We start from the raw sequence: 17,631 nt of genomic DNA on the forward strand, positions 1-17,631 counted from the left end.
GGCCAAACCATTTCTTACAAAGGTGTGGAAACTGCTCCCTAGTAGACGTGTTTGAAAACGTGAGGTTGACAGGGATACGTAACAAGCAAAAGTAGAGAATATGTGCTAGCGGTAGACTTTGACTATTATACCCTTGTTCGATAACTGATTGAGTTAGAATCTAGGAGTTATGATCGGTTGAATTAGAAGGTAGAAGTTGGGAAAGAGTTAATTTTGAAGTTTTGAAAGTCAAAAAATTGAGCTCCTTCTACACAGCACAATAAGTGAGATTTTCAAAGTCAAGGAAGACGAAGCTCCTGATGGATGGGACCAGACACATTGAATTTTGTACCCAAATAAATGAAATTTTAACTTAACATCACACAATATGAAAAGGGTTTACAAAGAATAAGAAGAATTTTAGATATATATTGAGTTCTAAGCCTCTCTTTCTTGGTTTTAACAAGTCCAAATTGGTGTACTTGAGAGCCCTATGACTTGATCTTCAACGTTCCCCATCTCCCCTTTTAAGCTCTACCTTATAAATTAAACCATGCTCTTCCCCCAACTCCCATAACTTCATTCCCATAAACTTCTAACTCTTCCAATGGCCACTCCCTCACAATTCGACATGCCCGACGATGACCAGCTCCCCCTTCCGGGCTTCCGCTTCCACCCGACAGACGAAGAGCTCGTTGACTTCTACCTCCGTCGCAAAGTCCACAACAAGCCTCTCGCCATCGAACTCATCAAACAAATCGACATTTACAAATACAGCCCATGGGATCTTCCTCGTACGATTCTTAACCAATTCATCTATCTCTATCTTTCGTGTATCTCATAGCTTCCTAAACTTATAGACCGAGTTGGTTTGTTATGCAGATGCGAGTAACGCGGTGGGGGAGAAAGAGTGGTACTTTTTCTGCAAACGAGGGAGGAAGTATAAGAACAGTGGGAGGCCAAATAGGGTGACCGAGTCAGGGTTTTGGAAGGCCACTGGAATTGATAAGCCTATTTATGGGCACACCCACCATGGGTGCATTGGGTTGAAGAAGACGCTTGTTTATTACCGTGGAAGCGCCGGTAAAGGCACTAAAACCGAGTGGATGATGAATGAATTTCGTCTTCCTTCTTCTTCTTCTTCTTCTTCTTCTTCTTCTTCTTCTTCTTCTTCTTCTACTTCTACCTCCCGCCATCCCTTCGGTACAATGATTAAAAACAGCCTCCAAGAAGCTGTAAGTAGTAACAAAATTTTAAAAGTTTGACCACCAAGTTTGTAACTTTGACCTAATTAAAGAAGAGGGTATGTGTCAAAAACTTATTTTTTTTCTGTCCTTCGCAGGAAATTTGGACTTTGTGTCGCATATTCAAAAGAAACATCTCCACCAGAAAACCCATCAGTACGCACAATTGGAGGGAGATTCCAGCGCCCAAAAGTCAATCTATGGAGGTCATCAACTTCAGAGTAACCACCAATGATATCAATATCGACAGATGTTTGAGTGACAACCAAGAAAGTAGATACATCGGATTCGCCTCTCATAATTCCTTCATTAGCTTTGATCATGTGAAGGAGGTTCAAAGTTCTCCTCAGATTCAGATGGTGCACGGTGGCCGATTCATGACTCGTTTTTGTGGCCCAACTGATCAGCCATCATCCGCCGATCATAATTCGCCGACGAACGTATCACCGTCGTCGTCGAGCTTCTCGGATTTTGATGAGGATGCCACTGATTTGTTTGGGTACGAAAAATGGGAAGAGCTGAAATCGATTTTGGAGAGTGATCTTGATTCATGAAGAGTTTCAAGTTCAGTTAGATGCAAATTTATGGTGGTTGTTTTACTGAACATATGACTCGAAAGTGACTGTCCATAGTTCACTTAATGATTTAAATGTCTTGATTAAGGTCTTTTCGAGGTCTTTTCGAGAGGGTTCGGATGATGAGATTGTATACACATGACTAATGTTTTTTTTTTTCTTCCCTATTTTACTCTGAGTACAATCTCTAATGAGCATAGTAAGAGACAATAACGAGAAAATAACTTTTCTGAAAGTCCAAATGACCATCGGTTAAAAAAGTGGAAAAAGTAGTCAATGGTAGCCCTACGGAAAATGTCTAGAAAATGGCCCGTAAATGAAACTATTCAAGGGTGAATTATCAAATTTAAACATTTTAAAAACTATTAACAGTAACTTAGTTTTTTTTACGTATGATTTAAATGTCTCAATTAAGATTTTTTCGAGAGGGTTTCGATCGTAAGGTCTTATACACATGAGTACTTGTTTTTAATGGCCCGAGAACGAACCTACTAAAAGATTGTGTTTTTAATGAATATATGTGTCAACTTCATCAAATTTGAACATTCCTTACAATATCGTTGACAAATATTGACAGTAACTTAGTTTTTTCACATAATGATTTAAACATCTTGATTAGGGTGTTCACGAGAAGGTTTGGATTGTGAAGTCTTATACACATGACTACATATCTTTTTTCATCCATATTTTACTCGGGTTCTTCCCGACATGGAAGACTTCCTCAAGTAGGTGTACAAAAATAAAAGGCCCTTGTCCTTCCTCTGGTGGGATATATCTCTTTATCCGCTAGATCCAGTTTGGCTCTTGTTTTTCAATACCCATCATTCTCTGGAAATTCTTGTTTTATATCATCAAATTCTTGTTTCCTGCAGGTTTTGAGTGGAGAGAAACAATTGTCACAGCTCGCACAAATTTCAGGATTTCAAGTTAAAACATCCAATGCTGGCAGCATCTTGTGTTCATATTTGTTTGGTTACAACTTTTGAGGGACCAACATTTTGGTTCTGCTTCTCTTATCTTTAAAATTATCCAATAATCTCCATGACTATGACTCTAGTCTTCCAAAGTATTGTTAAGTATCGTCATCAGCCTCACGGTTCTAAAATGCGTCTATTAGAGAGAGGTTTTCACACTCTTATAAAAAATATTTCGTTACCTTCCCTAACTGATGTGGGATCTCACAATCCACTCCCTTATGGGTCAGCTTCCTCGTTGGCACACCACTCGTGTCTAGCTCTGTAGATATCATATAAACGTGTCTATTAGGGATTGGTTTCCACACCTGAATGTTTCGTTCCTCAACCCAATTCAAAAAATGAACATGTGAAAACCCTAATAAGATCTTTACTAAACCCTTACTGCACTTAAACTATCCATTCTAAGTATTAGAGCTAGTTTCGTAAGCACCATACTAATTAGTGTGCACTTTTCCTTTGAATAAATTTTAGCGTTGTTGTCACGTGAAAGTCATATTCTCCATTACCTGTTTGAATTTTGGCAACAATTATGTAGTGTTTCAAAATAGTATTTGGATTATCCAACAAATCTCTGTTTAGATTATCGATCACATCTCAATGGAACGACTCTAGTCCTTTAAAGGCATAAAAGTCTCTCCTAAAATATGCTCGTTTAAGGGGAGGCGATAAAGGATGATGAGTTAGTATGAAGCTTACATACGGAGATTCCATATGCAAGTGGGGTTGGAGGGCAAGTACAACCCTTGTGTAACTAAATAGAGTTGATAGGTAAAAGCCTAAAGAAACCGAACACAGTTAAAGACATGTGAAAGGTTAGTTAGCAAACAACATAGAACACCTGGAAACACAGAGTTCTCCAGGTTTTCAAGACATTCTCACCCCATCACAGCTCCAAATCAGATTAGTATTTAAGGTAAGCCTCAGAAAACGTGAAATCAGGCATGGTGGTGTCTTAAAGCTGTTGGAATAGTATTTAAGGTAAGCCTCAGAAAACGTGAAATCAGGCATGGTGGTGTCTTAAAGCTGTTGGACAAAAGGGAAGAGTAGGGCGCCATGAAGCATATTGTTTCATTCCTCCCTTCACGTCATCACCAACAAAAACCTTTTTATCACAAAAATTCTCTTCTTCTTAAGGATACTCAGCTTTCATCAGATGAAGGATAAGTTAGTGTGAAAAATTGACATCATGACAAACAAAAAAGCTGCCCTCGGAGATTCCGAACGCAAGTAGGCTTGGATTTGAGGATGTTTAAAGCACAAACAAACCAAACACAGATGAACACATGTCAAAGCTTTCACTTATTTAGCTCCAAATCATATTAGTATTTTGGGTAAGCCTCACAAAACGTCAAATCAGCCATAATCGTGTTTTAAAGCTGTTGGACAACCTCAAATCTACTGCAACTTCACATTCCCTCCCACAACTCTCAACCTCAACCTATTTATCTTATTCCCAACTCTCAACCTCACCATCCCATCATTACAAACCCCAACACTTTAGTCCTTTCTTCCCTTCTTACTAAATAAAATTACAATATAAAGTTTACCATCAGTCTTAAAGAATTCGAATTAGGATTCAAAATCTAGATTTGACATTTGATAGCCTCAGCATTCTCCGTAAATCCTCAAAGATATGGTCACGTTACTTAATTCTCGTTTCTATGAGTAAATACTATTATCCCCACAAACCAATCCATATATCTTTTTAGTATGTTCTTAGCATGGTTGAATGGAAACTTTCTTGTCTCATTATCATCCAAAAAGCAAACTACTCGTTGCTTGATCAAGCACGAAGCCTGAATGCAGGATGTTAGCTTGTGCTGCCACTAAATGTTGAGGATTGCTGGGAGAGGAGTCCTACATTGGTATAAGTAAGGAATACTATCTCCATTGATATGAGACATTTTAGGGAAACAAAAAGCAAAGTCACGAGAGTTTATGCTCAAAGTGGACAATATCATACTATCGAGGAGATTTGTGATTCCTAACATGGTATCAGAGTCATGTCCTTAACTTAGTCATGTCAATAGAATCCTCAAGTGTCAAACAAAGAAGTTGTTAGCCTCGAAAATGTAGTCAAAAGTGACTCGAGGGATGAACAAAGGGTGTACTTTGTTCAAGGGTTCCATAGGTCTCTTGTGTACTTTGTTCGAAGAATGTTAGGTTGGCTAATTAAAGGGAAGATCATGAGTTTATAAATAAGGAATAATTTCTCTATTAGTAGAGGCCTTTTGGGGAAACAAAAAGTCAAAAGTAGTTGAGATACTCGAACTCCCCTCACGTTTGAGGGGGACGTGATGATGAATATCAAAGGTTTTGAAGAAATGGGAGAGGGAAGTTGCTTAATATTCTTTCTTTCCCCCATTTACGTGATGTTCAGCCTTATTTTGGGGTTGCGTACACAAAGTACGCCAACAAAAATAGATTTACACATGAAATGAAAGGAGTGTGAAATGGAACTCAAGCTTTTTATCAGAAAATATTCCCTGAGGAGGAAAATCCACAAGAATGGATAAAAAAACAACCGGATTTACTTATGTTAGCTCCCATTTTTTTGTTTTAAACCAAATATAGAAAGCCTGCCAACCCTATTGCTCATAGCTCAAAATGCCTTGTTTCTTTCAATTGTTAATAAGAGGTGAAAAGAGGTAGTTGTTTGTGTTATAAATTGAGGAGGTGACCAAGTAGAAGTGATCATAAAGCATTTGGGTTGCTTCCTCCCCGTACATATCATTAGCTGTGCATGGGTTAGTTAGTATGTGCATATATACAAAGTACAAGTAGTAGAGGAGGCAATGGTGAGTTGTGTTGACAGAAGATAGAGTGCACAGATAACGAAATGCATATAGTATTTGGGGCATCTGCTGCATCTCGGTTCTTTGTGCCCTCTACTCTTCCGTCATCACCCCCAAACCTCTGCGCTTGGAATTAAGATAGATATACCATATTCTTTTCTTTTGGCGCATGCATATCATATACAGCCTATGCATATTCTATCATGCATTCATCGAGTACATAGCATAACCAACTTTTTCGGTTTCATTACTTTTTACTTTCGAGTTTCTCTAACTTTTATGCTTTGCTAACGATGTATGTTCTTGAAACTATGTAGGTTCAGCTTGAACTATCTCTTTTTCTTTCTTCATATTTCTTCCTTCCTACTTGAGTGAGATCAGGTATGAGAACAAATTTTCCATACTGAAATCTACCTACTAAATGCGTTACGAAGGCAATGCCATTAGCTTTTGAGGACGTGAGGATGAAGAAGCTTACAGGGATATCTTGATGCAAAAACAACATCTTTCTCTGGAGCCCTAATTTGAGCTCATTTGGAGTTGGGTCCGGTGGAGCTCGAATGGAAACTTCTTCAGTCATCTTCATCCTTCCAGTCATTCATGAGAATTGTTCAGAATCTTTCTCTAAAGCTAATAGGAAAAAAATTATAGGAAAAAAAATTGAATGCTATCTTCCAAAACCAACTCAATTCTACTCATAACAATGACAAACAAAAATTGTTGTATACTTGTAATTACATTTTTAACAAAAAAGCAAATTTACAACGAGGATTAAATCATTGTCTATTACAAATATTAAATTGTTGTATACTAAAATTGAGGGATAATATGCTTTCAAACCACCTGATATTCGGGTCCAAATGTACGTTGTTACACAATTTTTTTTTTTTTTTTTCTGAAAAAAATAATAATAGTAAGATGTGGGCATCTTCAGCTCTGACACATTCCTTTCGGTAAAAACTTATTGAAAGGTTTGATATTTATATTGTGGGCTGGAGAAGGAGGGCGGCTGGTTTTGACATTTGACTATGCAGAACAGTGTCCAATTTCTTTGACAAAATAGTGTTGATCATTTATGAACCGTAACGGCTAAAAAGCCCACGCGTAAATCCAAAAGTTCTTATTAGAAAACATGGATGAAAGCTGAGGTGAACACCAAAGTAAAGAGATGGGGCCAGAGGAAGCCCACCAACCTACTGCTTTTGTAAACCAATAGGAAGCACTGGTTTTCTTTAGCAACTTTACTTTTCAGCACTGCAATACCCACATGAATGAAAGAATTTGTAGTATTTACAGAGAGAAAATGAAGTAACTTGCACAGAATCTTAGGCCAAAAGGCTGCCTGTTTTAAGCCTTATTTAACTTCAACAAGGGAGAGAGGAAGAAGAGAGGGAGGGAGGTCTGGGTTGTTCTGCTCTGGTCCTGGAATCTGCTTCTCGTTGTTTTGGGTCCCACCGTTTTGCCCATTTTCTCAAAGGCGACCGCCATTCATGAGTAAATCAAGCTCTGCAACTCCACCCCCATCGTCAAAACCATCATGGGTCCTCCCTTATCGGACCGAACCCCTCACCGATTTCTACACCCTCGGCAAAAAGCTCGGCCAAGGTCAATTTGGCACCACTTTTCTTTGCACTGACAAGAAAACTGGGTACAATTACGCCTGTAAGACCATCCCTAAGCGGAAGCTTCTGTGCAAAGAGGACTATGACGATGTTTGGAGGGAAATTCAGATAATGCACCATTTGTCTGAACATCCCAACATCGTCAGAATCAAGGGCACTTATGAGGATCCGGTCTCTGTTCATTTGGTTATGGAGCTTTGTGCGGGTGGGGAGCTCTTTGATAGGATCGTTCGGAAGGGGCATTACAGTGAGAGAGAGGCCGCCAAGCTTATTGGGGTCATTGTCAGTGTTTTAGAGTCTTGTCATTCGCTTGGAGTCATGCATAGAGACCTTAAACCTGAAAACTTTCTGTTTCAAAGTGTGGATGAAGATGCTGCTCTTATGGCCACTGATTTTGGGCTCTCTGTCTTCTACAAGCCAGGTTGCCTTTTGGGTTCCTTTCCTTCTTCCAAATCTCTGTCTCTTCCTCCATTTTCATTAATCTATTTCTTTAGCTATTGGTTGCCTTCTTGGGGTTTGGGAACTCACTCTTTTGGTGCCTCAACTGAATCTCATATTTGAAATTAGTGTTCTAGGTTTCATGACATCTGGAGTTTGGATGTCGCCATTGATCTGTTCTACATTGACCATTTTCCTTCGTTTTCTCTACAAAAATCAATAGCTATTGCCAAGATAAAGGTCTCTTATTTCTGCTATGATTTTAAATTATGGTCTTAATTATCATGCACAGGTTTCCCTTCTTGTTTCTGACATCTTCTACTTAGAACTTGGTTTATGCCTGAAGAATACTAATCCTTTTATGACAGAAAGATTTGTATCAGTACCCAATGAATAACTTCTTGGTTGATTAATTAGTGTTGTGTTGGTTATTATCTCCGTTTCACTTTGAGAGTTTTCGGTGATCTTAAATTTTCAAATGCTTACAGGGGAGACTTTTTCTGATGTTGTCGGTAGTCCATACTATGTTGCACCAGATGTGCTACGCAAGCATTATGGACCCAAAGCTGATGTTTGGAGTGCAGGAGTTATTTTATATATTCTATTAAGTGGGGTACCTCCATTTTGCGCAGGTAGCTACTACAAATCCATAAATCACATTTCCTGCAAAGTTCTGGGAAGTAACACTTACAATAGAGTTCCATTACCCATAATTTCCTTAATTCTTTGTACTACAGAAACTGAAATAGGGATCTTCCGACAGATACTACAAGGACGATTGGATTTTGAGTCAGAGCCATGGCCTGGTATCTCAGGAAGTGCAAAGGATCTTATACGAAAAATGCTCGACAGAAATCCGAAGAGAAGGCTAACTGCTCATGAAGTCCTCTGTAAGTTTCAGTTCCTAGCATTGAGCAATATGACTAGCCAGTAGGGGTGATATGTTGTATGGTATTTTTATTCTAAGAGAACTGATTCCAAATCCTTTCTGTATCAGGTCATCCATGGATTGTAGATGACAAAGTTGCCCCAGATAAACCTCTTGACTCGGCAGTATTATCACGTCTGACGCTGTTCTCTGCTATGAATAAGCTTAAAAAAATGGCTCTAAGAGTACGTTTTAGAATTATTATTAGTCCAAATTGTTAGGAAAGAAAACTACTTAAGGAAGTATTTGAAAGCATATGATACGACGTACATTGTGTCACTTGTCGAATATGCTCGATTTAACTCAATTGGTTACTGCACCATCCAAAAGTTGATGGTGTGTGAACTCTGAAATCTTATGATTGATTGCAGGTAATTGCTGAAAGGCTTTCTGAAGAAGAAATTGGGGGTCTGAAGGAATTGTTCAAGATGATAGACACAGACAACAGCGGGACGATAACGTTTGACGAACTGAAGGAAGGCTTAAAACGTGTAGGCTCCGAACTTATGGAGTCTGAGATTAAGGATCTAATGGATGCAGTAAGGAGTAAAGCTTTCTTCTATTTATGCATGCTTACTTTTGTGGTTGCGTGTTGTCATAGAAGCTGATGATGTTTTGACAGGCAGACATAGACAACAATGGAACAATCGACTATGGTGAATTCCTTGCAGCTACAATTCACTTGAATAAGCTAGAGCGGGAAGAGAATTTACTATTGGCCTTCTCATATTTTGACAAGGATGGTAGTGGTTTCATAACCATTGATGAGCTTCAGCAAGCCTGCAAAGAGTTTGGCTTGAGTGATGTTCATCTCGACGACATGATCAGTGAGATCGATGAAGACAATGTTCGTTACTCTTTCCTTTCTCCCATACTATCTGTTGAAATGTCCATTAACTGTCTCTGTTTATATGTATTTGACAAAACTTATTTGGTTCTGTTTGGGTTTTATGTAGGATGGACGTATAGACTACGGGGAATTCACAGCGATGATGAGAAAAGGCAACGGTGGAATTGGAAGGCGGACGATGAGAGGGCCGATGAATTTAGGAGATGCTCTCGGCTTGTCAACAAGTGCCAACAACCAATCTATTGATAATCCTACCTGAGATGCCTATATAATACTTGTGTGTATCTGGGAATCCTACCTGAGATGCCTATTGATAATCTATTGATAATCCTACCTGAGATGCCTATATAATACTTGTGTGTATCTGGGAATCCTTTGAACAAAAGCTTTGATCCTACCTATGGTTCCATAAACTTTTCAACAAAAGAAAAACTAAGACGCCCTTTCTTCTATGCTGTTCTTATTTGAGAAACAGAATATTTAAAACGGAACACATCAGAGTAAGTTATTTCAGCAATTACAGATTAGAATGAACACAACAACAAAGACTAGAAATGATTATTATCATTGAACTTGTTTTAGTTGAAGCTACAAAATGTAATATGCAAGAACAATGCATTGAAGCAGTGGAAAACAAACATGATATTGGTTCTTAGGTCAATTTTCTTTAAGCTCTGTAGTATTTACATGACTATTATATTAAGCCAATAAATTTTGTAACTACAACTTGCTTGAGATGGCAAGGTATGTGGTGAGGCGAGCTTGAGCAATAATTTTACCAGTGTTTTTCTTCCTCAATTCAACATTGGCTACTGCAATGGTCTCTCCCATTCGCAAAACCTTGCCGTCAATCTCGATTTCCTCCTAGAACAGCAGACAAAAAGTAGCATACATACTCTATGAGAATGGGAAGGATACAAAGAAATTACTAAATGCAATAACAATAGATGAAGCAATAATTCGAATTTCCTTATCGGTAACCAGATCGACAGAAATGGAAAATTGAGGAGTAGAAAAAGGGGAAAGTGGAACTGACGCCAAGATGAGCAGTATCGAAGTAGGAGAGGTTCATATCGAGGGAGACTCCAGTGGTGGTAGAGCCCAAAGTCTTGATCGCTGCGGCACCAATACAATCCACGAGTGACGCCGAGGCTCCGCCGTGCAAGGAATTATTCTGGTTCTTAATAATGAAACATGAAGCAGAAAACAGAGAAATCCTAAATAAATAAGGGAATAGACAGAATAGCGTGTAGAAATCTCATCAGCAAGTGGAACGAACAGAAGAGCGGTGGATTAAGAAGAAGAAGAATAGAAAAAGCATACTAGCAAACGAGCAGGGAGTTTGAGAGAGCAGACGATGCGACCAGGTTGGATGAGATCGACGCGAAGACCAGCCACCACAAAGTATTGGTAAAATTTGGAAGGAAGGCCATCGATGGCGGACGCAACCTTCGGATCATCATCACTACGCTTCTCTATGGATCTCTTTGACGTATCCATTTCTGTGACAATTTTTCCGAAATGAGCTTATCCTGTCGGATGTTTAGCCATTGTTGGTATAAGTTCATGTTTTATGGTAAAGTAGTGCGGAATCAGAAACTCTGAGATCACGAAAGAGACTTTTCAGATCTGCATTTATCAAGTTGAACAAAAGAACATTATTTTTAAGTTCTAAAAACTCACCACCATTCTATTTCTGGCCCTCTATTTTCTCTAATCTTTTATGGGTTTCTTTTAATCCTACTTTTAGCATCACATTTTAATTCTACTTATTATGTTGTTTTAGCGTCGCAAACCACAAATGAAATTAATACTTAAATGGACACTAAAATGACATTATTCCAGCAAGAACAGAATATAAGAACATGATAAAGCAGCAAAGCCATAGAAGGAATTATTATTGTCATCACATTTCTTTTTGTTGAAGCTACAAAACGTAATACATCGATGCATAACGCAGACTAAAATGTTGATATTGAAGAAGTTCGTAACTACAACTTGCTTGAGATGGCAAGGTACTTGGTGTGGCGGCCTTCAACAATGATTTTACCATTGTCTTTTCTCCTCAATTCAACATTAACCACTGCAATACTCCTTCCCATTCGCAATACCTTGCTCTCGATCTCGATTTCCTCCTAAAACACCACACAGAAATAAACCCAAAGACGAGAAAGTAGTATTTATAAACTTAATTCTCAAAAACAAACTTTTTCGTACTAAGATATTCACATGGAAAAATTATTGTCTTGATTCCGTAACATATCCTTCCAGTCTCAAGAATGTACTGAGGATTAAATTCATTCAAGTTCAATAGCTTGAACTGTTTAACCCAATAATGTATAAATATTCTCCATTCATTTGCGTTTTAGTGTTTTGGAATCAAACTGATATCTAAGTGTGAAGTTAAGTTTTATTTCAACCGAATATACATATACCTTTCATGTAAATTCCTCATGTCATATGTTCTAAACTTTCAAACCTGATCCATTTCTTCAGTTATTTGCCCCAAGAATTGTGTTCTACGAGAAAAAAAAACAACGGAAATCCAGTTTTTTTTTTTTTTTTTTTTGGGGGGGGGGGGGGGGGGGTGGATAAGAAACAAAGGGTAGGCCTTGTGATTCAGAATTGTGTTTTCCAAATGGAACACCAGTAAGGGAAGATACTCATGTATGGCATCCTACCTTGGACTTTATGGCTAAGCTCCTTTTTAGGAGAGGTTTGTAGAGGTTTGGAGGCTCAATGTTCCTTTTACAGGAGAGGTTTTTCACCAATGATCTCATACTAAAACCCATTCGTCAAGGAAGGCTTTGCTCTTTATCTTGATACCATTCACCCCAATACCGCCATCTTCAATTGGAGTACATTTTTTCATTTAACAACAGTGAAGCCCAAATTTTCATTATTGCCTTTTCAAAGAAAGGTTCTACAAGGTCTCTCATAGTTTGGACAACCTTGGAAGGCATAGGGAATAAGGACATATAATAAACAGGAAGGATTGATAAAGTAGCTTAAAGAACTCTTCCAAGCAAGGAGCCTTTTAGCCACTCTCTCCATAATGGGGTCCCAGAATGATAGTCTTTGGCTTCCCATTTAATGGTAAACCAAGAGAAGAGCTTGGCCAAGAGCCAACCTTACAGCCAATTTATCCTTTTAAGTTATTATCTTTTCCTTTTTTCCAGTGACAGTGAGGGGAGAGGGGAGAGGGGAGAGGGGAGAGGGGATCTTTACACTATTTATAATTCTAGAAAAAAAATGAGTGTAGTGCATTATATCGGAGCTGTGCAATAGCTCAATTTCCGCATCTGATAGAAAAGTTATAGAGACCGCGAAATGTGATGAACAGAAATGGGAAATTGAAAGGTGGAGAAGGGGGAAATGGAACTCACGTCGAGATAAGCAGCATCCAAGTAGGAGAGGCTAATTTCGAGGGAGACTCCGGTGGTGGTAGAGCCCATAGTCGCTATCGCTGCTGAACCAATGCAATCCACAAGTGACGCCGAGGCTCCTCCGTGCAAGGAATTATTATTGTTCTTGCAAATGAAACGTCAAATAGTAAGCAGAGAAATCCTAATTAAAAAGAGTAAATAGGCCGCCAGAACCGCGTCCACAGATCTCACAAGCAAGTGGATCGAACAGGAGTGGTGGATGAAGTCGAAATTAGCAAAAAAAACAGGTACTAGTAGAAGAAGAAGAAGAAGAAGAAGAAGAAGAAGAAAAACATACAAGCAAACGAGCAGGGACTTTGAGAGTGCAAACGATGCGACCAGGTTCGATCAGATCAACGCGAAGACCAGCCATAACAAAGTGTTCATAAAATCTGAGAGGAAGACCATCGATGGCGGACGCAACCTTCCGATCATCATCATTATGCTTCTCCAATTGTGTCTTTATCTTCTCCATCTCCGAATCTGTAAGATTATCGCTCCCTTTTCCAAATTGCCCAAAACCAATTCATCTAATCGGAGGACGAATCCATCAACATTTATTTATGAGAAAAACACTCTCCGCAACTTCAGACGAATTTAAAATGTGTTACCCATTTAATCTCTTTGATTAAACAATTTTTAATTCTATCAAAAATCAAGCGTTAATTATTTTATAATTTACAAATGCATCTGGTTCTCAGTTCATCAATTTATTTGCTAATAACAAGACTTCTTAAATCATAACAATAATAGGGATTAAATTTATTAAAAGTTTAATTACTAAATTGTTACAAATTTAAAAGTATAAGACAAGTCAACTTCAGACAATTTTACTTATAAGTGGATAAAAAAGTAATTGTCGAAAATAATTTTCGAATAAAAAACCCATTTTTGCATCTAACATCACATGAGCGTTACCAGAAATATTCAAATCAAATATCCACCAACATACTTCTACGCTATTAGCATATACAAGATACCACGGTAGAAGATGAACCAAAACGCCAGGGGTTCAAGTGTTCTTGGTAATCTATCCATCTCATACTGATATGAGAAAAGCGTTAAGAAAAGTTGTAAGGAGAGGAAAATGGATCTCGCAACTCTCCCCTAGTAGATACTGCTCCCCTAGTAGATACTGTTCTAGTTGCAGACTACTTACTATCTATTATCATCCCTGTAAGCAAACCACTTCCTTACCTTACCTTCACTTCACCATACCCTCCTGCACTTCTGCTGCATCTTTAGAATTTTGAGGGGAATACTTCTCCATCAGCCGAGTTAGTTCCGCATTGAACTCTTTCTCCACCTCCACTTCTTCGTCCCAATGTCTCCGTTTCATTGCTGCCATCTTTTCTTCATGAACTTTGATCAGCTCCTCCCTTTCTGCTACGAAATCTTCCATCTCCTTCTCTTGAAACTTTATAAACTTCGCAACCTCCTTCGCCCTGAGCAGAACAAGTAAAACACTAATCAACTAAACAAACTTGCTACAGTTTTTTCTCTTGGTCATAGCATAGCTTTCCCAATATTCAGGATTGTGTGAATCACTTGCCACAGATAATCTCTCTATTACCTGCTTCTATATTCATCGGTAGTCGATTGGCTTGCATTCGTTTGTTTCTTCACCTTCTCGCGTTCCTCCTGCTGCATTCTTTCAAAATTCTCTTCTGTTTCTTCCCTTGTTTTATGCAATAGCTCCATTTGTTCTTTGAAAAATTGTTCTTGCAATTGCATCTTCATCAGCAGGGAAAGGAAAAAATCAGAAGTCAATGAGAACAAACATGCAAATAGCCGGTAGTCTTTTAAAATATGCACATTACGGGGGTTGCGAATTCTGATAGTGTTTACGTGAATGCTTGTTTTAGTGGGGGGAGGGATGAAGAAGATTTACCACAACATGTTCTGGTTGGCCTATCATTAACATGGGGAACGACCCTGTTCTGAATTCTATTTTAAGAGCTCAGTAGAAAAGGCATACCTCTTCTTTATCCTCTTCGTGTTGCATTAGGGTTCTCTGTCTAACAATTCTGTTTTCTTCAGTGGTCTTCCGAAGCTTTTCACATACTTTATCCAAAGATTCTTCGTAGGCCTTAGACTTACTTCTTTCTTTTACGACCTTGTACTTCAACCAGGTAAGCTGCTGGTTGTCCTCGCTCATTTGCTTAATCTGATCTACGACCATCTCTTGGTACGATTTCATTTCAAACTTCATCTTAGATTTTCCTATTTAATGTTTTTCAAGATCACAAAGAAAACAAAAGTTCACATTGCAATCGTAATAGCACATTCTTGAAATGGAAAACATGCTAGAGGGCACGAAGTTTCCTAGACAGACCAACAAAACAAAGATGAGAGAGGGATGAAACCTTGCATGTGCTGGTTAAAAGTGTCGAGGTCATCTTTTATAGCCATAAAACCATAAAGTTGGCGCTTCCCACCTGGATAAAACAAAGTCCTCCTTCTAGAATCCCAAGCATCTCTATCGGTTCCTTGCTCAATGAAATGCTTGTGCAGGCGCTCAGCATTTAAATAACCCCTTGCTGAGGGCTCAAATATCAGAGCACTCATCCCACGATGCCCCTGGGGACCATATGAGTGCCGTGCCTTCTTAGGATCATATGGACTGAAGTAATCAAGAAGTTCCGGGTTTCCCATGCCAATCCACTGCAATCATCCGAACGGGAAAGTGAAAAATGAATGACCATCAACTCTAACAGATATCAAATATGCGTACAAGACTACAAATACATTACAAAAATACAAACATAATTCATCAATCTGTCCTCTCTAGCAGCTGATTTGAAGACATACCTTCTCATTTACATCCTGCTCAAGCTTTGTGTTCATAATAATAACCATAGGAGGCCACACTATCTCGTGATCTTTCTCCTCATCTTTCAGACCTTTCCATTTACCAAATAGCTCACCTGCAGGAACTATAGATGCTCCTTTACGCCGCAACTCCTCATCCAACAGTTCTGCTAGCTCTCTGTGCAGCTTCACCCTTTTAGATCCTTTCGTTTTGGCATGTGCCATCAAGGGTTGCAGGCCACGATACCAGTCAATGGCACCAGGGCCTCCTTGGCATGCTGGACAGTGCCACTGCCTTGCAGGTTCATTAATCTCATCAACAGTCAAACTATCCAAAATCTCAAAGAATTTCTTAAACCATCTAATCTTCTTTCGTGTTTCATAGCTCTTTTGACTTGCATCAGAATCAAAGTCATCACTTAAGAGATCATCGTCACTATCCTCCAGATCATCAGAATCATTGTCATTATCCTCAGCATTGTCAGATTCTTCGTTCTCGTCACTTGGATATGAGTTTGAGATAAAATCAACTTTATGTTGGGCGTCTACCGAGACCTTAGTTTGACTGGAACCAGCCCTAGATTGCCAATTCCAGCCATGCTCCAGGGGAGGGCGAATTACAGATTGTGGAGCTACATAATTGCTCTCCGAAGCCCTGGATTGTGACCAAGCATTACCCCGTCCTATTTTCCTTGTATCAGGGTATTGAGGTTGCCAATTCTTACTAGACACCTTTCCTCGTCCACCACCATTATGTGTGCCTGACGTTTGAGCCATCTCTGGTAATTTAGGACTAAAATACTGGGCACCCCATTGTTTAGTTGCATTGGTCCCAGCTTTGTTCCTTGACTTTTTGGCATAAACTTCCCAATCACCATCTGCGTGTCCAGAATCCAGGCTAACGTCCGCTACACCCTGACTCAAATGGTCTAGGGGTGTTGTAGAAATTTCAGATACATTGCTCGCCTTAGGTGTCTTCTCATTGTTGGTGCCAGAATTAAAAGACTTACCACGCCCTCTGGTCGAACTCATTTTTATGCAACCTGTTCATTATATATAAAGAACTCAATCAGATAAAAATTGATATAAGTAGTGACAGCAAAATACGCATTAGAAACTACACGATCCTTGGCTGAAGTTCCAGAATAACTCCTCCAGCCATGATAAGACGAATCAGATATCAAATCAGACATTAAAAAAACGAACAAAAAACATCCGAAACCCGAACACGTTCTGGTGCTATAAAACGGTAGAGGGACAAGGGTTTTAGAGTTAACAAATTGGAGTAATGAGTGTCGGATCAAAACGCAATTCAGATTTGCAGGGCTATGATGAACACGAAGAGGTAATCCGTTGACAGAGCCTTAAAACGAGGGTAGAGCAATGAACAAACAAAGCAAAAGGCAAAGATGATCCGATTAAAAGCATGCAGCTCGGAATAGATTTTCAGAACAAAGCACGTACAAACTTCCACTACATAATAGATTTTGCTCTCTATAGCCTCAGGTTCTTAAACACCAAAACAAAGAAATGAACTTCACACGAGGGGAACAAAATTTGATAAAAAAAGACTAGACTCTGAAGAAACCCTTTTCAACGATGAAATGCCCTAGAAACCACACAAGTTTACAGGAACAAAGAAAAAAAAAGACAAGGGAGAAAAACTCAGCCATTTCACGAGAGAGAGAGAGAGAGAGAGAGAGAGAGAGTACTGTATTATCTTGGAAATTGTTGCCGGAAGCAGATTACTTCCAACGCCGGAAAAGTGGAATTGGAAAGAAAGATGGCCGTGGATGGCGCTTGGCGAGTGAGTCCCCAGAAATTGAGCAAAGAAAAGCGAAGCTAGTGACTGCCAGTGACCCGCGAGAGTGAACTGTGCGCAACGCGGACAACAACCCCTTCTAAACTCGTATCATTCGTACGGCTTCGGACTCCAAATAATTGTCGAATGCAGTTTAATCCTTCGTGGCTAAGTGTCTAAGTCTAT

At 39.1% G+C, this 17,631-nt stretch overlaps 5 protein-coding genes across 6 annotated transcripts; 2 read left to right on the forward strand and 3 right to left on the reverse strand.

Annotated features, from left to right (window-relative positions):
* The first annotated feature begins 443 nt into the window (after positions 1–443).
* Positions 444–1,936, forward strand: LOC111796088 (putative NAC domain-containing protein 94). Its single transcript, XM_023678778.2, has 3 exons — positions 444–773; positions 862–1,214; positions 1,322–1,936. Exons 1-3 carry the CDS (start codon positions 587–589, stop codon positions 1,775–1,777), a joined length of 996 nt encoding a protein of 331 aa, XP_023534546.2. The 5' UTR covers positions 444–586; the 3' UTR covers positions 1,778–1,936.
* Positions 1,937–6,855: 4,919 nt separating this feature from the next.
* Positions 6,856–9,860, forward strand: LOC111794624 (calcium-dependent protein kinase SK5). Of its 2 annotated transcripts, XM_023676706.2 has the most exons (7): positions 6,859–7,613; positions 8,119–8,262; positions 8,368–8,520; positions 8,628–8,743; positions 8,930–9,097; positions 9,181–9,405; positions 9,515–9,860. In XM_023676706.2, exons 1-7 carry the CDS (start codon positions 7,061–7,063, stop codon positions 9,665–9,667), a joined length of 1,512 nt encoding a protein of 503 aa, XP_023532474.1. In that variant the 5' UTR covers positions 6,859–7,060; the 3' UTR covers positions 9,668–9,860. The 2 variants fall into 2 exon arrangements, with proteins under 2 accessions (XP_086980021.1, XP_023532474.1); XM_087123895.1 differs by having other exon boundaries at positions 6,856–7,613; positions 8,119–8,520.
* Positions 9,861–9,954: 94 nt separating this feature from the next.
* Positions 9,955–11,052, reverse strand: LOC111794628 (uncharacterized). The gene is made up of 3 exons (XM_023676709.2): positions 10,732–11,052; positions 10,445–10,588; positions 9,955–10,272 (listed from the first exon to the last, which is right to left on the reverse strand). Exons 1-3 carry the CDS (start codon positions 10,906–10,908, stop codon positions 10,129–10,131), a joined length of 465 nt encoding a protein of 154 aa, XP_023532477.1. The 5' UTR covers positions 10,909–11,052; the 3' UTR covers positions 9,955–10,128.
* Positions 11,053–11,277: 225 nt separating this feature from the next.
* LOC111794627 (uncharacterized) lies at positions 11,278–13,452 on the reverse strand. The gene is made up of 3 exons (XM_023676708.2): positions 13,132–13,452; positions 12,795–12,938; positions 11,278–11,543 (listed from the first exon to the last, which is right to left on the reverse strand). Exons 1-3 carry the CDS (start codon positions 13,306–13,308, stop codon positions 11,400–11,402), a joined length of 465 nt encoding a protein of 154 aa, XP_023532476.1. The 5' UTR covers positions 13,309–13,452; the 3' UTR covers positions 11,278–11,399.
* A 295-nt stretch (positions 13,453–13,747) lies between these two features.
* LOC111794623 (protein SUPPRESSOR OF GENE SILENCING 3) lies at positions 13,748–17,533 on the reverse strand. The gene is made up of 6 exons (XM_087123894.1): positions 17,357–17,533; positions 15,645–16,687; positions 15,200–15,497; positions 14,812–15,056; positions 14,407–14,567; positions 13,748–14,278 (listed from the first exon to the last, which is right to left on the reverse strand). Exons 2-6 carry the CDS (start codon positions 16,674–16,676, stop codon positions 14,038–14,040), a joined length of 1,977 nt encoding a protein of 658 aa, XP_086980020.1. The 5' UTR covers positions 16,677–16,687; positions 17,357–17,533; the 3' UTR covers positions 13,748–14,037.
* Positions 17,534–17,631: the final 98 nt, after the last annotated feature.

Source organism: Cucurbita pepo, chromosome 5 (genome assembly GCF_057944985.1).
Source record: "Cucurbita pepo subsp. pepo isolate OVF chromosome 5, ASM5794498v1, whole genome shotgun sequence".
Taxonomy (NCBI): Eukaryota; Viridiplantae; Streptophyta; class Magnoliopsida; order Cucurbitales; family Cucurbitaceae; genus Cucurbita; species Cucurbita pepo.